Source organism: Pieris napi, chromosome 22, assembly GCF_905475465.1.
Source record: "Pieris napi chromosome 22, ilPieNapi1.2, whole genome shotgun sequence".
In the NCBI taxonomy this organism is placed as follows: Eukaryota; Metazoa; Arthropoda; class Insecta; order Lepidoptera; family Pieridae; genus Pieris; species Pieris napi.
The window spans coordinates 5560045-5577030 of NC_062255.1; the positions used below are offsets into that span (position 1 = coordinate 5560045).

Sequence of the window (16986 nt, forward strand, 5' to 3'; positions counted from 1 at the left end):
CTAAAATTCAGTAGATATAAAGACGAAATTCAGTAATGTAACTTTATTTCACTAATGACTTTTAATTATTCTAAGTTTTGGTATTAAAATAGGTACCTATTGAAAAGGAATGCACGTAACAGAGGTAATATTTTAACATCTTACTTAAAAAATATAAATAAATTTACAGACTTAAATATAACATAAATTACTATGATCATTGTCTAATTCTACTTAGTCTTTAAATAACTTTAAGTTCCCTAACTTAAATGTGATATATGAAAATAATAGTATCATTATTTCTTAAATTAAATATTTAAATAAAGAAAGCCTATGTCAAATCCAGTACTTATTGGATGGATTAGAAGAATTCTGATAAGCGTGTTGGCTTAATGGATCTGGTACATTGGAAAATGCATAAGGGTCATTCATATACTTATAATCACTGGGAATTCCAGTCAGACCCATGTTCAAAGTGTTATGTGAAGGACTCCAATTAGAAGGAGATGGTTCTGATATTTTTGAGTAATCAGCTGGTATTTTAGGATAATCATTAGCTAGTTCTTTATACTCATCCGTTGTAGCTTTCGCATACGATTCCTCTCTTGGCTCTATTACTTCTTCAGATGTCACTTTATCACTAGTTTCCACATCTTTAGGAAGATAGCTAATAGGTTTGTTATACACATCAGTTGGATATCTTCCGTAATCATTTCTTGAACTAGCGTCCATAAGTTGACTGTGCGTTGGTGGTGCGCCACCTCCCACTAAATGGGTGAACGTTGCACCCGAAGTACTTGGGAAATTGGCAGATTGAAAAGCTTGATTGAGATGTTGCGATTGGGCCATGAGTTGGTTATAATTTGAATATTTTTGATGATGCCAAGCGTCTGGATGTTGGGGATGATGTTGTGACAATGAAGGAATGTCCCCAGCTGGATAAGGGCATGGTAATTGAGGCATCGGTAAGGACGAGTACGATGATAGCGTGGGTGTATTTGAACCCGTATGTTTTCGAAGTCTTGCTCGACGATTTGAGAACCACACCTGTAATAAAAATATCGTTGGATTCATGGACTGTAATAATGTAAGAAAAATTCTGGTCCCTTCCTCTTACGAACACACCTCTATGTTCTATGTGTAGTCCACAGAAGTAACACGTATAAGGATAGAGTATAATTTATTTTTTTGTAAATCTTTATATATATCATTCTTCTGTGAGTGTGTATGTCACTGAACTTCTCTCAAACGACTGGACCGATTTTGATGAAATTTTTTGTGTGTGTTCAAGGGGATCTGGGAATGGTTTATGTTCACAAATCAGCCCGCCAGATGGCGCTGCAGTCGGTACTTTCATACTTTGCTTTACTAATTGCTTGAAATATCATGCAGGACAACGTCTGTCGGGTCCACTAGTATATATTTAACTTTATTTACGTTTTAAACGCCTTAGAAAAAAATGAACACAAAACTGGCGAAGAATTATGTATATATAATCAACACATTTAATTTTTAAGTGACACGATTTATTTAAATTAAAAACAGTTTTAAATGGATTTTATCACGGTTATGACAACTATGTTTGTGTTGCGTACATTATCCCATTCTATTTTACATAGATATATACCTATCGATCATGCTTAGGGTACTAGGTAAACCGTGATCCATGTGGTACCTATCAAATTATTTCAGTATAAGTAGTATTATTATTATTTTCTTATGTAGCCAAGTTCACATTTCAAGGAATGTCATGCTCGCTCAAATGTCATGTGACGGCGTCCATGCGTCGGGTTGTCTCTCTCCCTAAAATATGGCGAGGGGGCCGATGCCTGGCCATGCGTCATACTCGTGAACGGGTGCTACTTGTGGTGACTTGTCGTACTTGAATTCGTTTATGCGGTGATGTTAGTTATTTCGACTGTGTTTGCGTGTTGTTCCCACGAGAATGTAAGTGCGTGCTCCTATTTCACCATGCCTCCTGCTGATAGAGGACAAGTCTTTGTCCATTTTTAATTTATGTTATTTTTATTAATTACTTAATATGTTATGTGGAACATGGTGTAATGGTTGCAGCTCCTTACAAACGTTGTGCAAAAAAAAATGGCGATTAAAATGAGTGGCGGAGAGTTTATTGCCAGTTCTTCTCTTCCGTTCTACGCCCTTTATTTGAGAACTGGCAGTAATGTAAAATTAGAAGCATTAATATGTATTTCTTTACTGACGGTTCATAAGTGTACATTATGTTACCTGTATGATTAAATGATGAACCTATACGTATATACTTAAAGTAAAGTATACTTTAGGCTATTAAAATATACCCAATTAATATAACAAAATATATTTACGTATGCAGTACCTGTATCCTGGCTTCAGTAAGACCGGTCTGCAATGCAAGTTCCTCTCTAGTATACACATCAGGATACTGTGTCCGATGAAACGCTCTTTCCAGGGCATCCAGCTGTTCACCCGTGAAGGTTGTTCTGGACCGTCGCTGCTTGCGTTTCAGGGTCAGACCTGGTTCCGATTCGATATCCGAGGAGTCAGATCCTCGACCTGAAATTTTTAACACGTAGACATAATTAGTTAAATTAACACGTATTTCTGTAAATTACTTGAATAAATAATACGTGTTTCCGATCGTTTTGTTATTACAATGTAGGAAATTATTTGATATTTACCGCGAAGAAGTATTGTAAGTCTTAACACAATATTTCTTAAATTTCTCCGAATCGAGAGAAATAGAGTCAAACCATTATGATAGATATGATTTTCCCGTATCACCTCGACGTCCGCCGTTCCACAACTGAGCGTTTTTCAAGGCAGTTTTTGCCGCGCACCACCACTTTGTGGAACCAGCTGCCCATTGAGGTATTTCCGAACCAATTCGACTTAGGGTCCTTCAAGATAAGAGCGTACAGATTCCTGAAAGGCCGGCAACGCACTCGCGAGCCCTCTGGCATTGAGAGTGTCCATGGGCGGCGGTATCACTTAACATCAGGTGAGCCTCCTGCCCGTTTGCCCCTGTTTTATAAAAAAAAAAAAAAAAAAGATGTACAATGGCAAAATAAAGAGTCCTTCCTCCATATTTGATTATGTTCTCTTTGAAGTAAAAACTCTTGTATGGACCATGGAATACAAATGCAGTGACGTTAATCAGCTATTTAAGTTGGCGCTTTGTAGACTGTACCGGTGTGTACAAGGCTGGTGCTTTTCTCGCAAAAGGTTTTTATTGATCTATGGTATAAGTATTAAATTAATTTGAGTGTTTTATTTATCATAACTTTTATTAAAATTTGAAATATTTCGTAATTGTATTTATATTTAAATTATTTGATTAACTTGTTGAACACAATTAATACGTAAAACTATTTCATACCATACAACAAGTGTCATAAACAAATATGACGTAACATAATAGTAAAGTCCTTTCTAGAGAACTTATTGCTATAAATCAATTTATTATAGGCAATCTAAACATAAAAAAATGTATAAAAATTGCAAATAAATGTTAGAAGCATAGATACGTATTATATCATCTTTTTAAATTTATTGCATATTTAAAGTAAAATACACGACAATGGCGGCCTTCTTGCTCTTAAGCAGTATATTCCAGGCAAATGTAGAAATATAAATAATAACGTAAAAGTGCAACAAGTAAATTAAATTTATTGGTTTCGCACCCGATTATTAATCAAAACGTTGTCAGTAATAAAAAACGTTGATGCATTTAGAAAGAATGTTATAAAATATTTGAGGATCATCATTATGATTAATCTAACTCAATTAGTATACACAAAGATAAATCTACTCTGCGCTGAGATCAATAAAGTGTCATCTTAATGTTAAATTATAATTTATTTGATGTCTTGCGGCGATTCGTCTTCATCTGTTGTATTATTTATTAACTTTTTTACAATATTCGCTATCGAACATATCGGTAGCGCGCGGATAAAAAAGTACAATGCGGCTTAGGCCTTAAAAATGCGGCTTATTAATGGCATTTGAAAGTCAAAATTGAAATGAAAAAAAATGGGGCTCAGGAACACCCAGAAAGGCGGTCCCTTTGTCGGCCCCTTTGCATTTCGGGTGACATTTTGGCACCATTCAATATTTTGGTGTCGCGATCTGGATTTATGACATAAAGCGTTTTGTGCTTTTTAGTTGTGTTTCAACGGCTTATGTTGTGTGACAAAATTACAATAATTTGTACGATTATTCATATTACTCAAAGGACACTCCCGATATTACAATTTTAGTTAAAGCATTCTTCGGTTGACTGATTGGTAGGTATATTCAGTGTGTATCCATCCAGAATTTAGTTGAAAGACATATATGACTATTCGATTTACGTATCGACTACGACAAAAAACAACTTAAAATACATTTTTAACGGTAGTCTTCCCCAAAATCGGATTTCCATTCGTTAGTTTTTATTCATAAATAATATTACATAACTGTCCATAAAACTGATATTTTAGGTAGCGCAATACCATTATTAACAAACACTATTTACAATTCTTATTCACTTGTTTTAAATAAAGTATTATATTGTAATGTAAATGAGCAGTGTTGGTCAAGTGGTTTCAGCGTGCGACTCTCATACCTGAGGTCGTAGGTTCGATCCCCGGCTGTGCACTTTCTTTCTATGTGCGCATTTAACATTTGCTATAAAGGTGAAGGAAAACATCGTGAGGAAACCGACATGTCTGAGACCAAAAAAGTCGATGGCGTGTGTTAGGCACTGAAGGCTGATCACCCTTGCCTATTAGATTTAAAAAATGATCATGAAATAGATTCAGAAATCTGAGACCTAAAGAGGTTGTAGCGCCACTGATTTAATTTTTAATTATATTGTAATAGCTTTTTTTATAAACAAATGAATCATTGTTTATTCCAAATAACACACGATTTTAATAATTGCAAAAACAATTAAGATACTATACAATTGTCCCAATGTATTTTTATACACATAAAAAAAGACAATAGCCTTCATGTGCGATATAAAACTCAGTTTATGGGTGCTTTACGGTCGAGAAACGCGATCTTATAGCTTGGAGGTACAAAAAGGCGAGATTAGCTTTGCGGATTGCCGAAATGTGACGCTTTGAAGGCTCCAAAAGTCATAATTTGGAAGTTGAAAGCATTGCGACTTGGGTTTAACACCTTCATAATCCAGGCTCATTAAAATCGGCGGTCGATCTTTGTTTCGGCTTTTACAGATGGCCGGATTAGCACGCATGTGGGCGTGTTCTTGGTATCCTTTGTCGTGTTCCCGGATTTTAACACCCGCGTAATTGATTTCGTTGTTATTAATTATTCTTTAGGGTTTGACTTTGTCAAACGACGCTTGCACTATATTAAAATAATAGTATCGTTTATTGAAAAGCATGACATAATAAAAATATTCTCCTCGACGTTCCACAACTGTGCGTTTTTTAAAGGCACTTTTTGCCACGGACCACCACTATGAAGAACCAGCTGCCCACGAACCAATTCAACTTAGAGTCCTTCAAGAAAAGAGCGTTTCAATTCCTAAAAGGCCAGCAACGCACTTGCGAGCCTTCGGACAATGTAATATATCAATTAACAACAGGTAAGCCTCCCACTGTTATATAAAAAAAAACAACTATATTGAACTGTATGACATATAATGTACTATGCACGCCAGTCCTTACACAAAATAGAAAAACCTATTGTAAAAACTTACTATAGGAAAAGTCTATTTTATATTTATTTATATATTGGATACTCGCAAAAACTATTAAGAAACATACCTATTTAGCGTGTTAAAATTCGCGAAAATGACTAGGTAGATGATAGCAATAATAAACGAAGAAAGTAACAATTGAAAACTTTAAATTATTTAACCTAATTTATAAAGCTTCTTTTTCTGAATCTAAATCACTTATGGTCATCATAATTTAGATGAATGCCGCAACAGTTGATTCTAATGAGCGTTGTTATTAAACAAATGCGAGATTTTATCTTCCATTCTTTTGTGATGTGAAAGTAACAAAGACTTTTCACATTTGTGTATATAATATTATATGTTCTCATTTAGGGGGACATTGTGATACGCTTTTTTATTATATCTTGCAATCTTAGTAATACTATTTTGTTGACTATTAGTAACTAAATCATTATAAAATAACATTCACTCGAAAATGTCTAGCTGCAAAATATTATTGTCAAAATAGTCTTTATAATGGCATTAATTTAATTCCAACACATAAATACAATTTACAATTTTCTTAACCTACAAAATAATAATTTAAAATTAATAAATAGAATATCAAAACAAATTAAAAAAGTTTGGTCCCTGTGGCAGTGTACGTTTAACGCTGGTAGCATTTCCTCGCTGTAATTACTTGTTTTATATCAAAAACATGTCCTATCTTAATTTCCCGGCTAAACCATAAGCTTCAAATTCATAGGTTCTTGGCAATAAAACTAGACAGACATGTGAAGCGTTTTCGTTTCGTTTCTAGTACAGATAAGGGCTTTTAATAGGGGTATGCTGTATATTTTATGTACTTACTTATGCCTTATTTTGATCATTAATATTACGGTTAATGTGTAAACTTAGATAATTTTCATTTCGTCTTAAATTCGGTTATGGAATCAGAATTCAAACCCAAACAATTTTAGAATTTTGGTACCAAATAATGGTAGCTTTTTTCTTATAGAGCAGGGAAAATGGACTGGAGGTTAAGTGATACGCTCATGGACACTTTCAAGGACAGGGGGCTCGCGTATCAGAAATCTGTGGCTTATCTATGTAGTTCGGTTTTTATGGTAGACCAAGCTGGTATCACTAACGCCTACATCAAAGATATAAGCAAATTGTACTTGGCCATGATTACGCGCATTATTCATTTATAAATGGTTTTAATAAGTTCTTAAATCGCGAAAGTTTATCTATATAAAACTCCCAAAACTCATTTGGTTTTTATATAAAATTTTGTGCACCTGAGACATCGCGTTAGTATGAATGTCTTAGCCCGACGATGTAATTGAATATATGTATAATGCAATATCTTGAATAATAATAATAAAAGTCTTTTATTCAGATAATTTTATATCACTTCATTCTTTTTGTGTGTCCTTTTTTGGCAAAGGGCTTCTCCAAATCTCACTATTCCTGTCTACACTGTGCCACTCTCTTCCCTCACCACCTGCTGTTTTCTTATTCTGGTCTATCCACCTTGTAAACTGTCTTTCTCTTTTGCGTTTATTATACCTTGGTCACCAGTTACTTTCTTGCTCCACTTTTCTGTTCCTTTTGCCATGTGGTCCGCCCATTTCCATTTCAGTTTCTTTATTTTTATTGTGTTAGTTATTATTATGTATTCTTTATTTTATCTTTATATTTCGAATTTCTATTAATACTTTCTATTTAATACTTTTTTTTCAAATATATTTCTTCTATAATCGTCAGTTATTGTTTAATTGCAGATAACAAATGGCTTCCTTTTTCAAAATGAAAGCAATGAAACGTCAAGCGTTCTATGACCAACAGGTATCGGTGAACGTCAAAGCACAATTAGTGCAAGTGCATAATGCAACAATGGTACAATCACCAAAACATGTGGATTGTTGTCGTTTCAGCACTTTTGAGGCTCACGGCAGGGTTTCGCGGTGCACTTTGTCGGTGACTGTATGGCCGGCCAATATTTCTTGGTGACAATGACACCTTGTGTGCGGAAATTGATTTTTTGCGTGAGAGCCTTTGACATCGGCCGTTTGATGTTTATAAAGGAAGTTACGCAATAGGGTTGTTTTAAATGTATTTGTGGTCTTATTCACACATCCCTATATTACGCCCGACAATCAATCAAATCGTCTTAGGGTAAGATTTAGATGAGATTTAGCGCTAAGTCGTACTCTCGTACGTCAAAAATGTATTGGAATTTGATATACGGCCTGTAAACCTAGCTTAATACATACAACATACAGTAAACGAAAAACATAAAGCCGAGATATCTAATATATAAAATTCTCGTGTCACAGTTTTCGTTGCCATACTCCTCCGAAACGGCTTGACCGATTTAGATGAAATTTTTCGTGCTTATCTATGAGAATCGGCCAACATCTATTTTTCATCCCCCTAAATGTTAGGGGTAGTCCACCCCTAAATTTTTTTATTTATTTTTTAGACAAAATTTTTAATTTCTATTTTTTTATGATATAGTATTAAAAAATACATACAACCCCTACTTTTTTCACCCCTCTACGATCAACCCCTATTTTTTATTATAAATGATATACATGGCAAAACGACGTTTGACGGATCAGCTAGTAATGTATAAAATGGAATAGAAAAAAATAGTATTCATGGTTTTTTATTATCTAACGGAATAAAAGATAGTTTACATCTGTGGTACACCAGCCCTTACTCTGTTATTCCCATTAGCTGATCCCAATAATAAGTTTGTGTACCACACGATCCCAAGGTTGCAACATCAGTGCTACAGATGCTAAGAGAACTACATCGCACTTCAATATAAAACCGTCCGGATCGGAATCGCTGACGCTACCTATACAGTAGAACTCCAATTATTCGAACTCCGACTATCCGAATCGCCGATTATCCGAAGTGCGCTATTATTAGCAAAACAGCTTACATTGACGGAGATGTTTAAAAAACAATGATTATTATTTCTAAACTTGTACATAAGTACATTTTATTTATGTATATTTAAAACATGTGAAAATTTCATGTTTCTTTCATTTAATTCAATAAAAAAATAGTGCAATATCAAAACGTAGCTTTTATTCTCTCCAATGGCAATTTTTTTTTTAAAAATTCGACTATCCGAATATTTGATTATCCGAATGGGTCCCGGTCCCCATTAATTCGAATAATTGGAGTTCTACTGTATCATTGTTTTTATCTGGAATTAGCGCATTGTGACAGAAATTTATTTAGGGCCTGTTTCACAATGTACGTATAAGTTCTACATAAGTTCCAAATCAGCTATTTATTACTTATTTATTTATTTATTGCTAGGGTTAACACTATTGTTGCGTTTCACGACGATCAGATAGCACTATTCGTCACATAAAGTCCATCATATGTATGAGTCCGATGAATGTCAAATAGCACAATTTATCTTCCAAATAATTTATGTGTTGCATAGCTATTTGGTACTTTATCCATACATTGAGAAACAGACCCTTAGTATACCTACTACTATACTACACAACTACTAATACGCTTGGATACGGCACTATCCATTTCAATATATAATAACATTCTTACTCCTTCTACTTTGAATGAAAGTTTAAATTATTACCTCCTAGAATCCCGTCGATGCTGTAGTCTTTCTTTCCATCTGGATCTCTTGCACCTCCTCGGAGTAAACGTGATATAGAGGATATGCTTGGTGGGTCTGATACGCCTTCCTGAAATATAAGTTCAAGAGTGTAATACACTCGTGGATTCATGATGATTTCCTTCATCATACGAGACTAGCTCGGTAAAGGAAGACAACGTTTGACGACTCATTGGTCTAGTGGTTAGTACCCCTGACTGCGAATCCATGGGTCCCGGGTTCGATCCCCGGCTGAGGCGAAGATCGATGTGATGAGCATTTGGTGTTATTCTTAGGTCTTGGGTGTTTAAATATGTATATCTATCTATAATATGTATGTATATCCGTTGCCTAGTACCCATAACACAAGCTTCACCAGCTTAGCATGGGACTAGGTCAATTGGTGTGAATTGTCTTTAAAAAAAAAAAAAACGTGAAGAAACCGGTATGCCTTCGACACAGAAGGGTGATCACCAACTTACCTATTAGAAAAACTAATTCATCACAGATATACAGACATCTCAGGCTGTGGTTGTTGGTTGATAGCGACACTAATGATTTTGGTGATGTATCGCTTAAAGAAAAAACTTTTTAACCGGATTAAAGTTATGTATTATTATAAATTTACAATTATTTATTATTTTTAAAATTATGTTAAATAATTGTAAATTTATAATAATACATAACTTTAATCCGGTTAAAAAGTTTTTTCTTTAAATGTGTAAAGGTTATGTTAATCAAAGACAATACGATGTATCGCTTTTCAATGGATTATAAAAAAAAAAACATTTTTCTATCGAATCCTTCTGAGGCAAGTTAAAACCGTAAAAGGTATTATAGTGAATGAATTTTCTTACTTTCAACAGCTTTTCCCGGATTTCCCACGAAAAGATACCGGGGTTTTGTCGCTTGAGGTCTTCTATCCTAGCTTCCACCTCCGGCGTAGCAACCCTCGGCTTGGACCCACCAATCACTCCAGGTCTTATTGACCCGGTCTCCTAACCAAATAGGGTCAGTTAGCAGCTTTGTAAAAGGCAATGATCATGTTTAAGCACATCCCATTCAATAGGATATAAAAAAATAAAAATGTGTGCGTGTACTAGGTGTACACACGTAAGAAGTGAAACTTCTTTATGACCTTATTTTTCGAAAAATTATCCACTATATTATGCTACTTTACAGAAATTGGTTAAATAAAGTAAAATTAGATAAAGTTTAACAAAAGGCTTTTATTATCATAGACATGAATACAAATACAATTATTTCATTTTAACTTATTACTGTACTACTATGTAGTACTAAGGTTATTGCAGAATTTCATTAATTGTAATAGAATTATTAGTATTACTATCATTGTTATCGTTATTATATATTTTTGTTACTAATGGCTTCGAATCTCTTCGGATCAACCGTGGTAGGGACAAGAAAAAGATGACGCGTAACCGAAAAATGTGACAAATGTGTGTAAATTTTTTTCCAACGCCGATAAAGAAGTTTGACTTCAAAAAGCAACATGGCGCGTAACCTGCTACAAAATTTCTCCCATACGTCGATAAAGAAGTTTCACTCCAAAGATGGCTCGTAACGGAAAAATGTGACGCGTAACGATAAAATGTTACACTAAATTTTTTTCCAACCCCGATAAAGATGTTTCACTTCAAAAACTTGAAAGTGTAAAGTGTAATAGTATGTTTTCTGTAGTCAACTCATTATACATTCATTCCTTCGGTGCCATCTCAAGATAACATTGTTTCGCTGAGGTTGGAACCAGATCCTTCAGGTTCAAGGAAATATTCGTTACTAATTAACCCACTAAGGCGGTGAAAATGTGAGAGAATTCTTGTAACTGTAACTACAACGTGGCTTTATTAAATTGGCCTAAACACGCTCAAACTAATTGTTAATCTTTCTTAGTTTATTTCAATCTATTTATAATTGGGAAACGGCTCGGTTCAAGTTTTATACCCTCGAACAACGTCAATATGAAATGGTGACACTATTTATTCATTCAATACTATAACACAAAGTACCAGTAAAATAAAATAACATCAGATTAAAAGAGTTTAACAACAATTTGAAATTAAGAATGCACAGATTAATATACCCATGGAGCACAGAAAATGATTACTTCTATATTCAACGTACCATTGACTAATGTCTCTGACAGTTTGCAGTGAATTGTAAGTACATATGTTAAATCTATAGTAAAATATTATGTTATTAAAAACCGTAAAGTAGAGATTTGAACGTAATATAAAAAAAGGGTGCGTGTACTTGTACATGTACGCGCGTAAGAAGTTATACTTCTTTGGCTTTATTAAAAATAATTTTTAATTGCATGCAAATAATTAATAACAATTAAATAATCAATGACTGGAAAAGGAGGCATTATAGTCAATAAAGTTTAGTTTACATTTGAAAAATTAAATACATAAATATTTGTTATTATTCTCTTACATTAAGTGTAACATAAATTCTATTATTATTCGAATGTTGTTTTTAAATTATGTCCAATGCCGTAGCATCTTCCGTGGGCAACTTCATTCTGTTAATTTTGTGTCACGGTGCGCGCGCATCGTAAAATTTCACTCTCATCAATTTTTCATAACGCGCCTAAAGAAGTATAACTTCAAAAAAATTCAGATATATTTATTACTTACTTTGACTATAATCATCATATCAGACAGATATTGTAATATTTTGGGCATTCTATGGGCATATATGACCATCAGAAAAGTGTATTAAAGTTAAATAAAAAAATTATATGGCAACATTTGGTACAGTAAGCGTGAAAGTACTCTAACCGTACATAAACGTTTCCTGAACAAAACAATATAGTTATTGTATTGAATAGTCGGGGTGAAGCCTTCAGGCTTCACTGCGCTTGGATTCAATAGCGATTGTTCGCTATAGGGTAAATATAAGAATATTTATAAACAGATAGGGTCATATGGAAACCCTGTTTTCTATTATCGGTGTTTATTTTTACCTATATGAAAATACACGACGAGGAAAAATTGCTTTAACGTTTTCACTGCAATGATATTTTATACGCGCGCTAATCTTTATACTGGGTGGCGCAAAAGTAAAGACTCTATTTACATGGAGTAAAACGGTCCATGCTTATTTTCAGTGTATTTTACATTTGTTCACTACACAATTTTAAACAACAGAATGAAAACTATCGTCATATAAAAAAAAAAACAAATTTTCTTTAGTGCCAGTACTTTTGCGCCACCCAGTACTACCTAACAGAACATCGTGAAGAAACCTCTATACCTAAGCCGAAGATTTCTTTCACCATGACCATGTCTGAGGCACAGAAGGCTAAACACCTACTTGGCTTAGAAATATAATCACGGAAACAGATCCATCTGACGCCAAGAGCAAGGGCTGGCACTACAGCCTTACGATTCTGTAACTCACTTTTCGAACTCACACAGCGCATCGGCGGTCGCTCTCAAATCAGTCGTGAAGCAGTCATTTTATGATTTGGCATTCTGATAAACAATAAACTACAAGCTCCCACCTTATCAGAATGCCAAATCATAAAATGACTGAATTTGAGAGCGACCGCCGATACGAAAACCACTGTGAGAGTTCGAAAAGTGAGTTACAGAATCGCAAGGCTGTTCCAAAATTTTTCTTATGTCCGTAAAACATAATTATGTGTATATAGTTTAGGTTAGTTTCAATCCAATTAGGTTAGTTCAAATCCAAATATCCTTCTGTTTTATTTTTTGCCTATTATGGGAAATAGTAAAATTTTAATGTTAGCTTTACGTTACCTGATAGATTTTTTAACTCACTATTACGTGAATGATATGTTGGATTAAAATATTTTAATATTGAAAATACTATGTACCAATATATTTATATAATATCGGATTATTTAAATATAGATAATAGTTAATTCAAAGGTTCCGTCTATATTCATGAGCGATTCAATCGTGACAAGATGACACACCAACTTTCATACAATATATTTTCTATAGCGTTAACCAACCACAAATAAAAATCAGATCTATGGCAAAGTTTATAACATTGTTTTGAGTAGTGATGGTACGTTTTTTATTCTGTGTACAAATATCTAATATATAAAATTCTTTTGTCACAATGTTCGTTTCCATATTCCTCTGGAACGGCTTGACCGATTCTTATGAAATTTAGTACGCATGTTCAGGAAGTCTGAGAATCGGACAACATCTATTTTTCATCCCCCTAAATTTTAAGGGTGGTTCAACCCCTAAATATTAATTTTTAAACAAACTTTTTGTTTTTATTTTTTATGATACAACATACAAAAATACAACCCTTAATTGTCACCCCTCTACGATCAACCCCTTTTTTATTATAGCAGATAGATATTTTTATTGAACGAAAAAAATGTTTCCTAGAAATAATATACATGGCAAAACGACGTTTGCCGGGTCAGCTAGTAATAATAATGGAGATAGAGTTCTGGGAGTTTTTTATTGGAAATTTCCTCCTCTTTCAGAATCTTTTTATTTGAACAGAATCTTTATATTGAAATTTCTTAAATATTAATAGTTTATTAAATATTGGCAAAAAACGAAATGCCATTTTTTTTCATCTTTAATTGTTTATAACTTTTGCAATTTTTTATGTGCTAATACACGCTTTTGGCACATTTTTCTAGACGTCATTCCGGATGCAATGAGCTATCGCACATTTTAAGAGCAGTATCTCCATTTTGTACAATTTTCAACTTGTCCACTAGACTAGTGTCTTTATAGAATCCTTTTCTTAATTCAAATATTATAATACTAGGTAAGGCAAATACTGCATACAGATACGCTTTACTTTGATTTAGATTATTTTTATTTGAAAGAAACGGGTCTGGTATCTCACCGCAATTTATGGAGGCATTACAACAAAACATCTTATTGCCTTTAATTGTGAAAATAAACACATGAACAATATGTTGCCATATACTTGACTTCACTGAATATGATCTTATGTTAAATAAGTTTGACTGGAATGTTAATAAACATGTGCCACAGTTATTTGTCTTGTTCTTAAACAATCAAAAAACATTGTATGTTTTAAATAGAAGTGCCGTTATTTCTAACCTTGTGCCTTTCATCTTTAACCACTTTCTTAAAAACAAAATTATCACTAACATTTCAAAAATCACTTTTCATACATTTACTAATCAACTCAAACAATATCATGTTAACCTGTCATATGCTGATACTGAAAATATTCTGATTGAGCAAAAATTGTGTAAATATAAACGTGTTGAAATCATTAATATAATTTATAGAATTCTGAAAACACAGGGAATCCTAGCGTGGAGGCCAGTGCACTTTACTATATCTAAATATCTTGTATATTGTATATAGTAAAGTTTTTTCTTTCTTTCTTTCTACTAAATAATCCTGAAAATACGGCACGCTATAGACTAACTTACCTGGTATCTATTAAGTATCTTGGAGACACAGCCATGTGAGACGCGAAGCTGTCGTGAGATGACACAAGGCCTTACTCCCGCAGCCGCCATCTCCACAATCTTCAGTCTGATGTGGTTCGGTAGAGGGCGCCCGTTGATGAATAACCCTCCTAATTGATTTACTCTGCCTTGACCTGTGTAATAAATTAATATCATTTAATCCGACGAGGCAGTTAAAAATCACGTGTGGTAGGTTCGATGGTCTAAGTCTGGGCAGTATAGTAATTTTGGTATAAAAGTTATTTTTATTAAATTTAGATAGTACAGAATGGCGATCTGAATTAGATGCTGAATTGTCCTAAGCATTCTCACTCCCTTTACATCAAACTCATTTAGTGATGGACAAGAACCAAATCATAAACTGTATACAGAATTAATTAACTGATAATGAGTGCTTTAGCCGTTTTAATAAGTTGACAATGGAATCAGAACATCTGTCGTTTCCTTTGCTTCCATAAACCAGTCCTTAATTGGGTGTTAAATTTTGTAGCCGGGTCGCATACCTATTATTAACAATATAATGAAAGATGATAAAGATGTGATAATCTAGATGCACGATAATTTGTTATAAATAAGCAGTTTAAATCATTTAAATAAATACGAATTTTGGACTTAAAAGCTCATAATCATAATGCGTCATTGACTATGATCGGAATTAATTGCCCTAAGTTTTCGTATGTCAAATATATTACAATTACATACATTTTGTTAAACTGACCGTTAAGGCTCGATTAACACTTTTATATTTAAAGTAAAGTTTTTATTCGACTCTTCCTTAATCGTATACAAGATGACAAAAGACGTATTTAGTCAAATTGTAATAACTGATTAAGTTTTATTAATAATAACACACTAAAACAGATTTAAGAATATTTAACGATTTTACGATCATATTGAATGAGACTAGAAATTGATTTAATCTTTGAAACTGTTATGCACTTGTCAACGTTTACGAGTAATATTTTGTATTCCATTTTTGAATTTTGATAAAGAAATGAAATGTACCCTTACCTACCCACACATCCATCCCGTTTTGGTGTCTTTCCATATTTATCATTGATTCAAAAATCACAGAATCCACAACACCAGTATTAATCACGATAGTATATCACATTTAACACATGTTATATTAAAATGACATGTTTAATCATAATTTTCGTTTGTCGGACTGTTATCAAATCTATGAGGCGACGTCTTTTTTTAATAAAAGATTTTTTTCTGCGCGTGAGTGCAGCGGAGGAGGTTGTGTAGAACTGAGAGTACCGGTGTGTTCGTAGGAATAGGCGGGTCGTTGTGTGAGTGAGCTGAGGCTTTCGGTTTGATTGTGTGAGTGAGTGCATGAAACACTCCTACCTCTACAAAAGTAGTTGCTCCACGATTAAGGCTTGAAAGGTGAATAGAATTTTAAATTTTTGATTGCATTTAGACAATAGTTTAAAGTAACTTATGTATTTTGTGATCTTGGTTTTCAAGTTAGTTTTTTATAAGTACATTGTCTCACTACTATATGGAAAAATGCACTATTTTGTATTTATGTATGCTCTAAATAATATATATTTATGTATAGTCTCTAATATGTTGAAACGAGGACAATCAAACAGTCATGAAACATACACATGTACGAGAATTACTTGAGAACTAGCGCAGCACTAACCACCACTCATGTGATATATACAACTTGGTATATAATATATACCACACTTGACTTGTCTTACTCATCAAAATATATCCTCTTAGAGTCTTTAAAAATCGACTGAGTGTATTTTATAATTAATATTAATTTAATAACGTAATAATATATTTTAATAATGCGGTCAAATAATATAAGAATTGACTTTAATTATATGATTCATAATTTCCTATGTAAAATTCCTTTTAAGATAAAATTTGCACACCATGTGGCAGAATATGCAAACTTTGGATTGTACCTACCACCATAACATTATTTACCGTATTCTTGCAAATAAATGATTAATATTACTAATTGTTTTTATTCAAACTTCTACAAGTATTTAATAACAATTTATGATGAGATTTGAATTGTTGTAGTTGTTAAATTGAAAATTATTGAATATTAATTAATTGAATCATAATTAAAGCTACAATACATATACAACATACATATTTAAAACTAAGCGTGTAAACTGTCAAATAGAATGCAAGTTCATAACATATGTCTTTTTATACATAATATGTCATTACATACAATTCTCATATAAT

General features: G+C 33.3%; 1 protein-coding gene across 3 annotated transcripts; it reads right to left on the reverse strand.

Moving 5' to 3' along the window:
* Positions 1–25: 25 nt before the first annotated feature.
* On the reverse strand, positions 26–16014 carry LOC125060758 (protein gooseberry-neuro). Of its 3 annotated transcripts, none has more exons than XM_047665802.1 (6): positions 15778–16014; positions 14728–14900; positions 10151–10288; positions 9276–9384; positions 2336–2532; positions 26–1026 (listed from the first exon to the last, which is right to left on the reverse strand). In XM_047665802.1, exons 1-6 carry the CDS (start codon positions 15821–15823, stop codon positions 316–318), a joined length of 1374 nt encoding a protein of 457 aa, XP_047521758.1. In that variant the 5' UTR covers positions 15824–16014; the 3' UTR covers positions 26–315. The 3 variants fall into 3 exon arrangements, with proteins under 3 accessions (XP_047521758.1, XP_047521757.1, XP_047521759.1); XM_047665801.1 differs by having other exon boundaries at positions 27–1026; positions 10151–10291; XM_047665803.1 differs by having other exon boundaries at positions 28–1026; positions 10151–10291; positions 15782–16014.
* Positions 16015–16986: the final 972 nt, after the last annotated feature.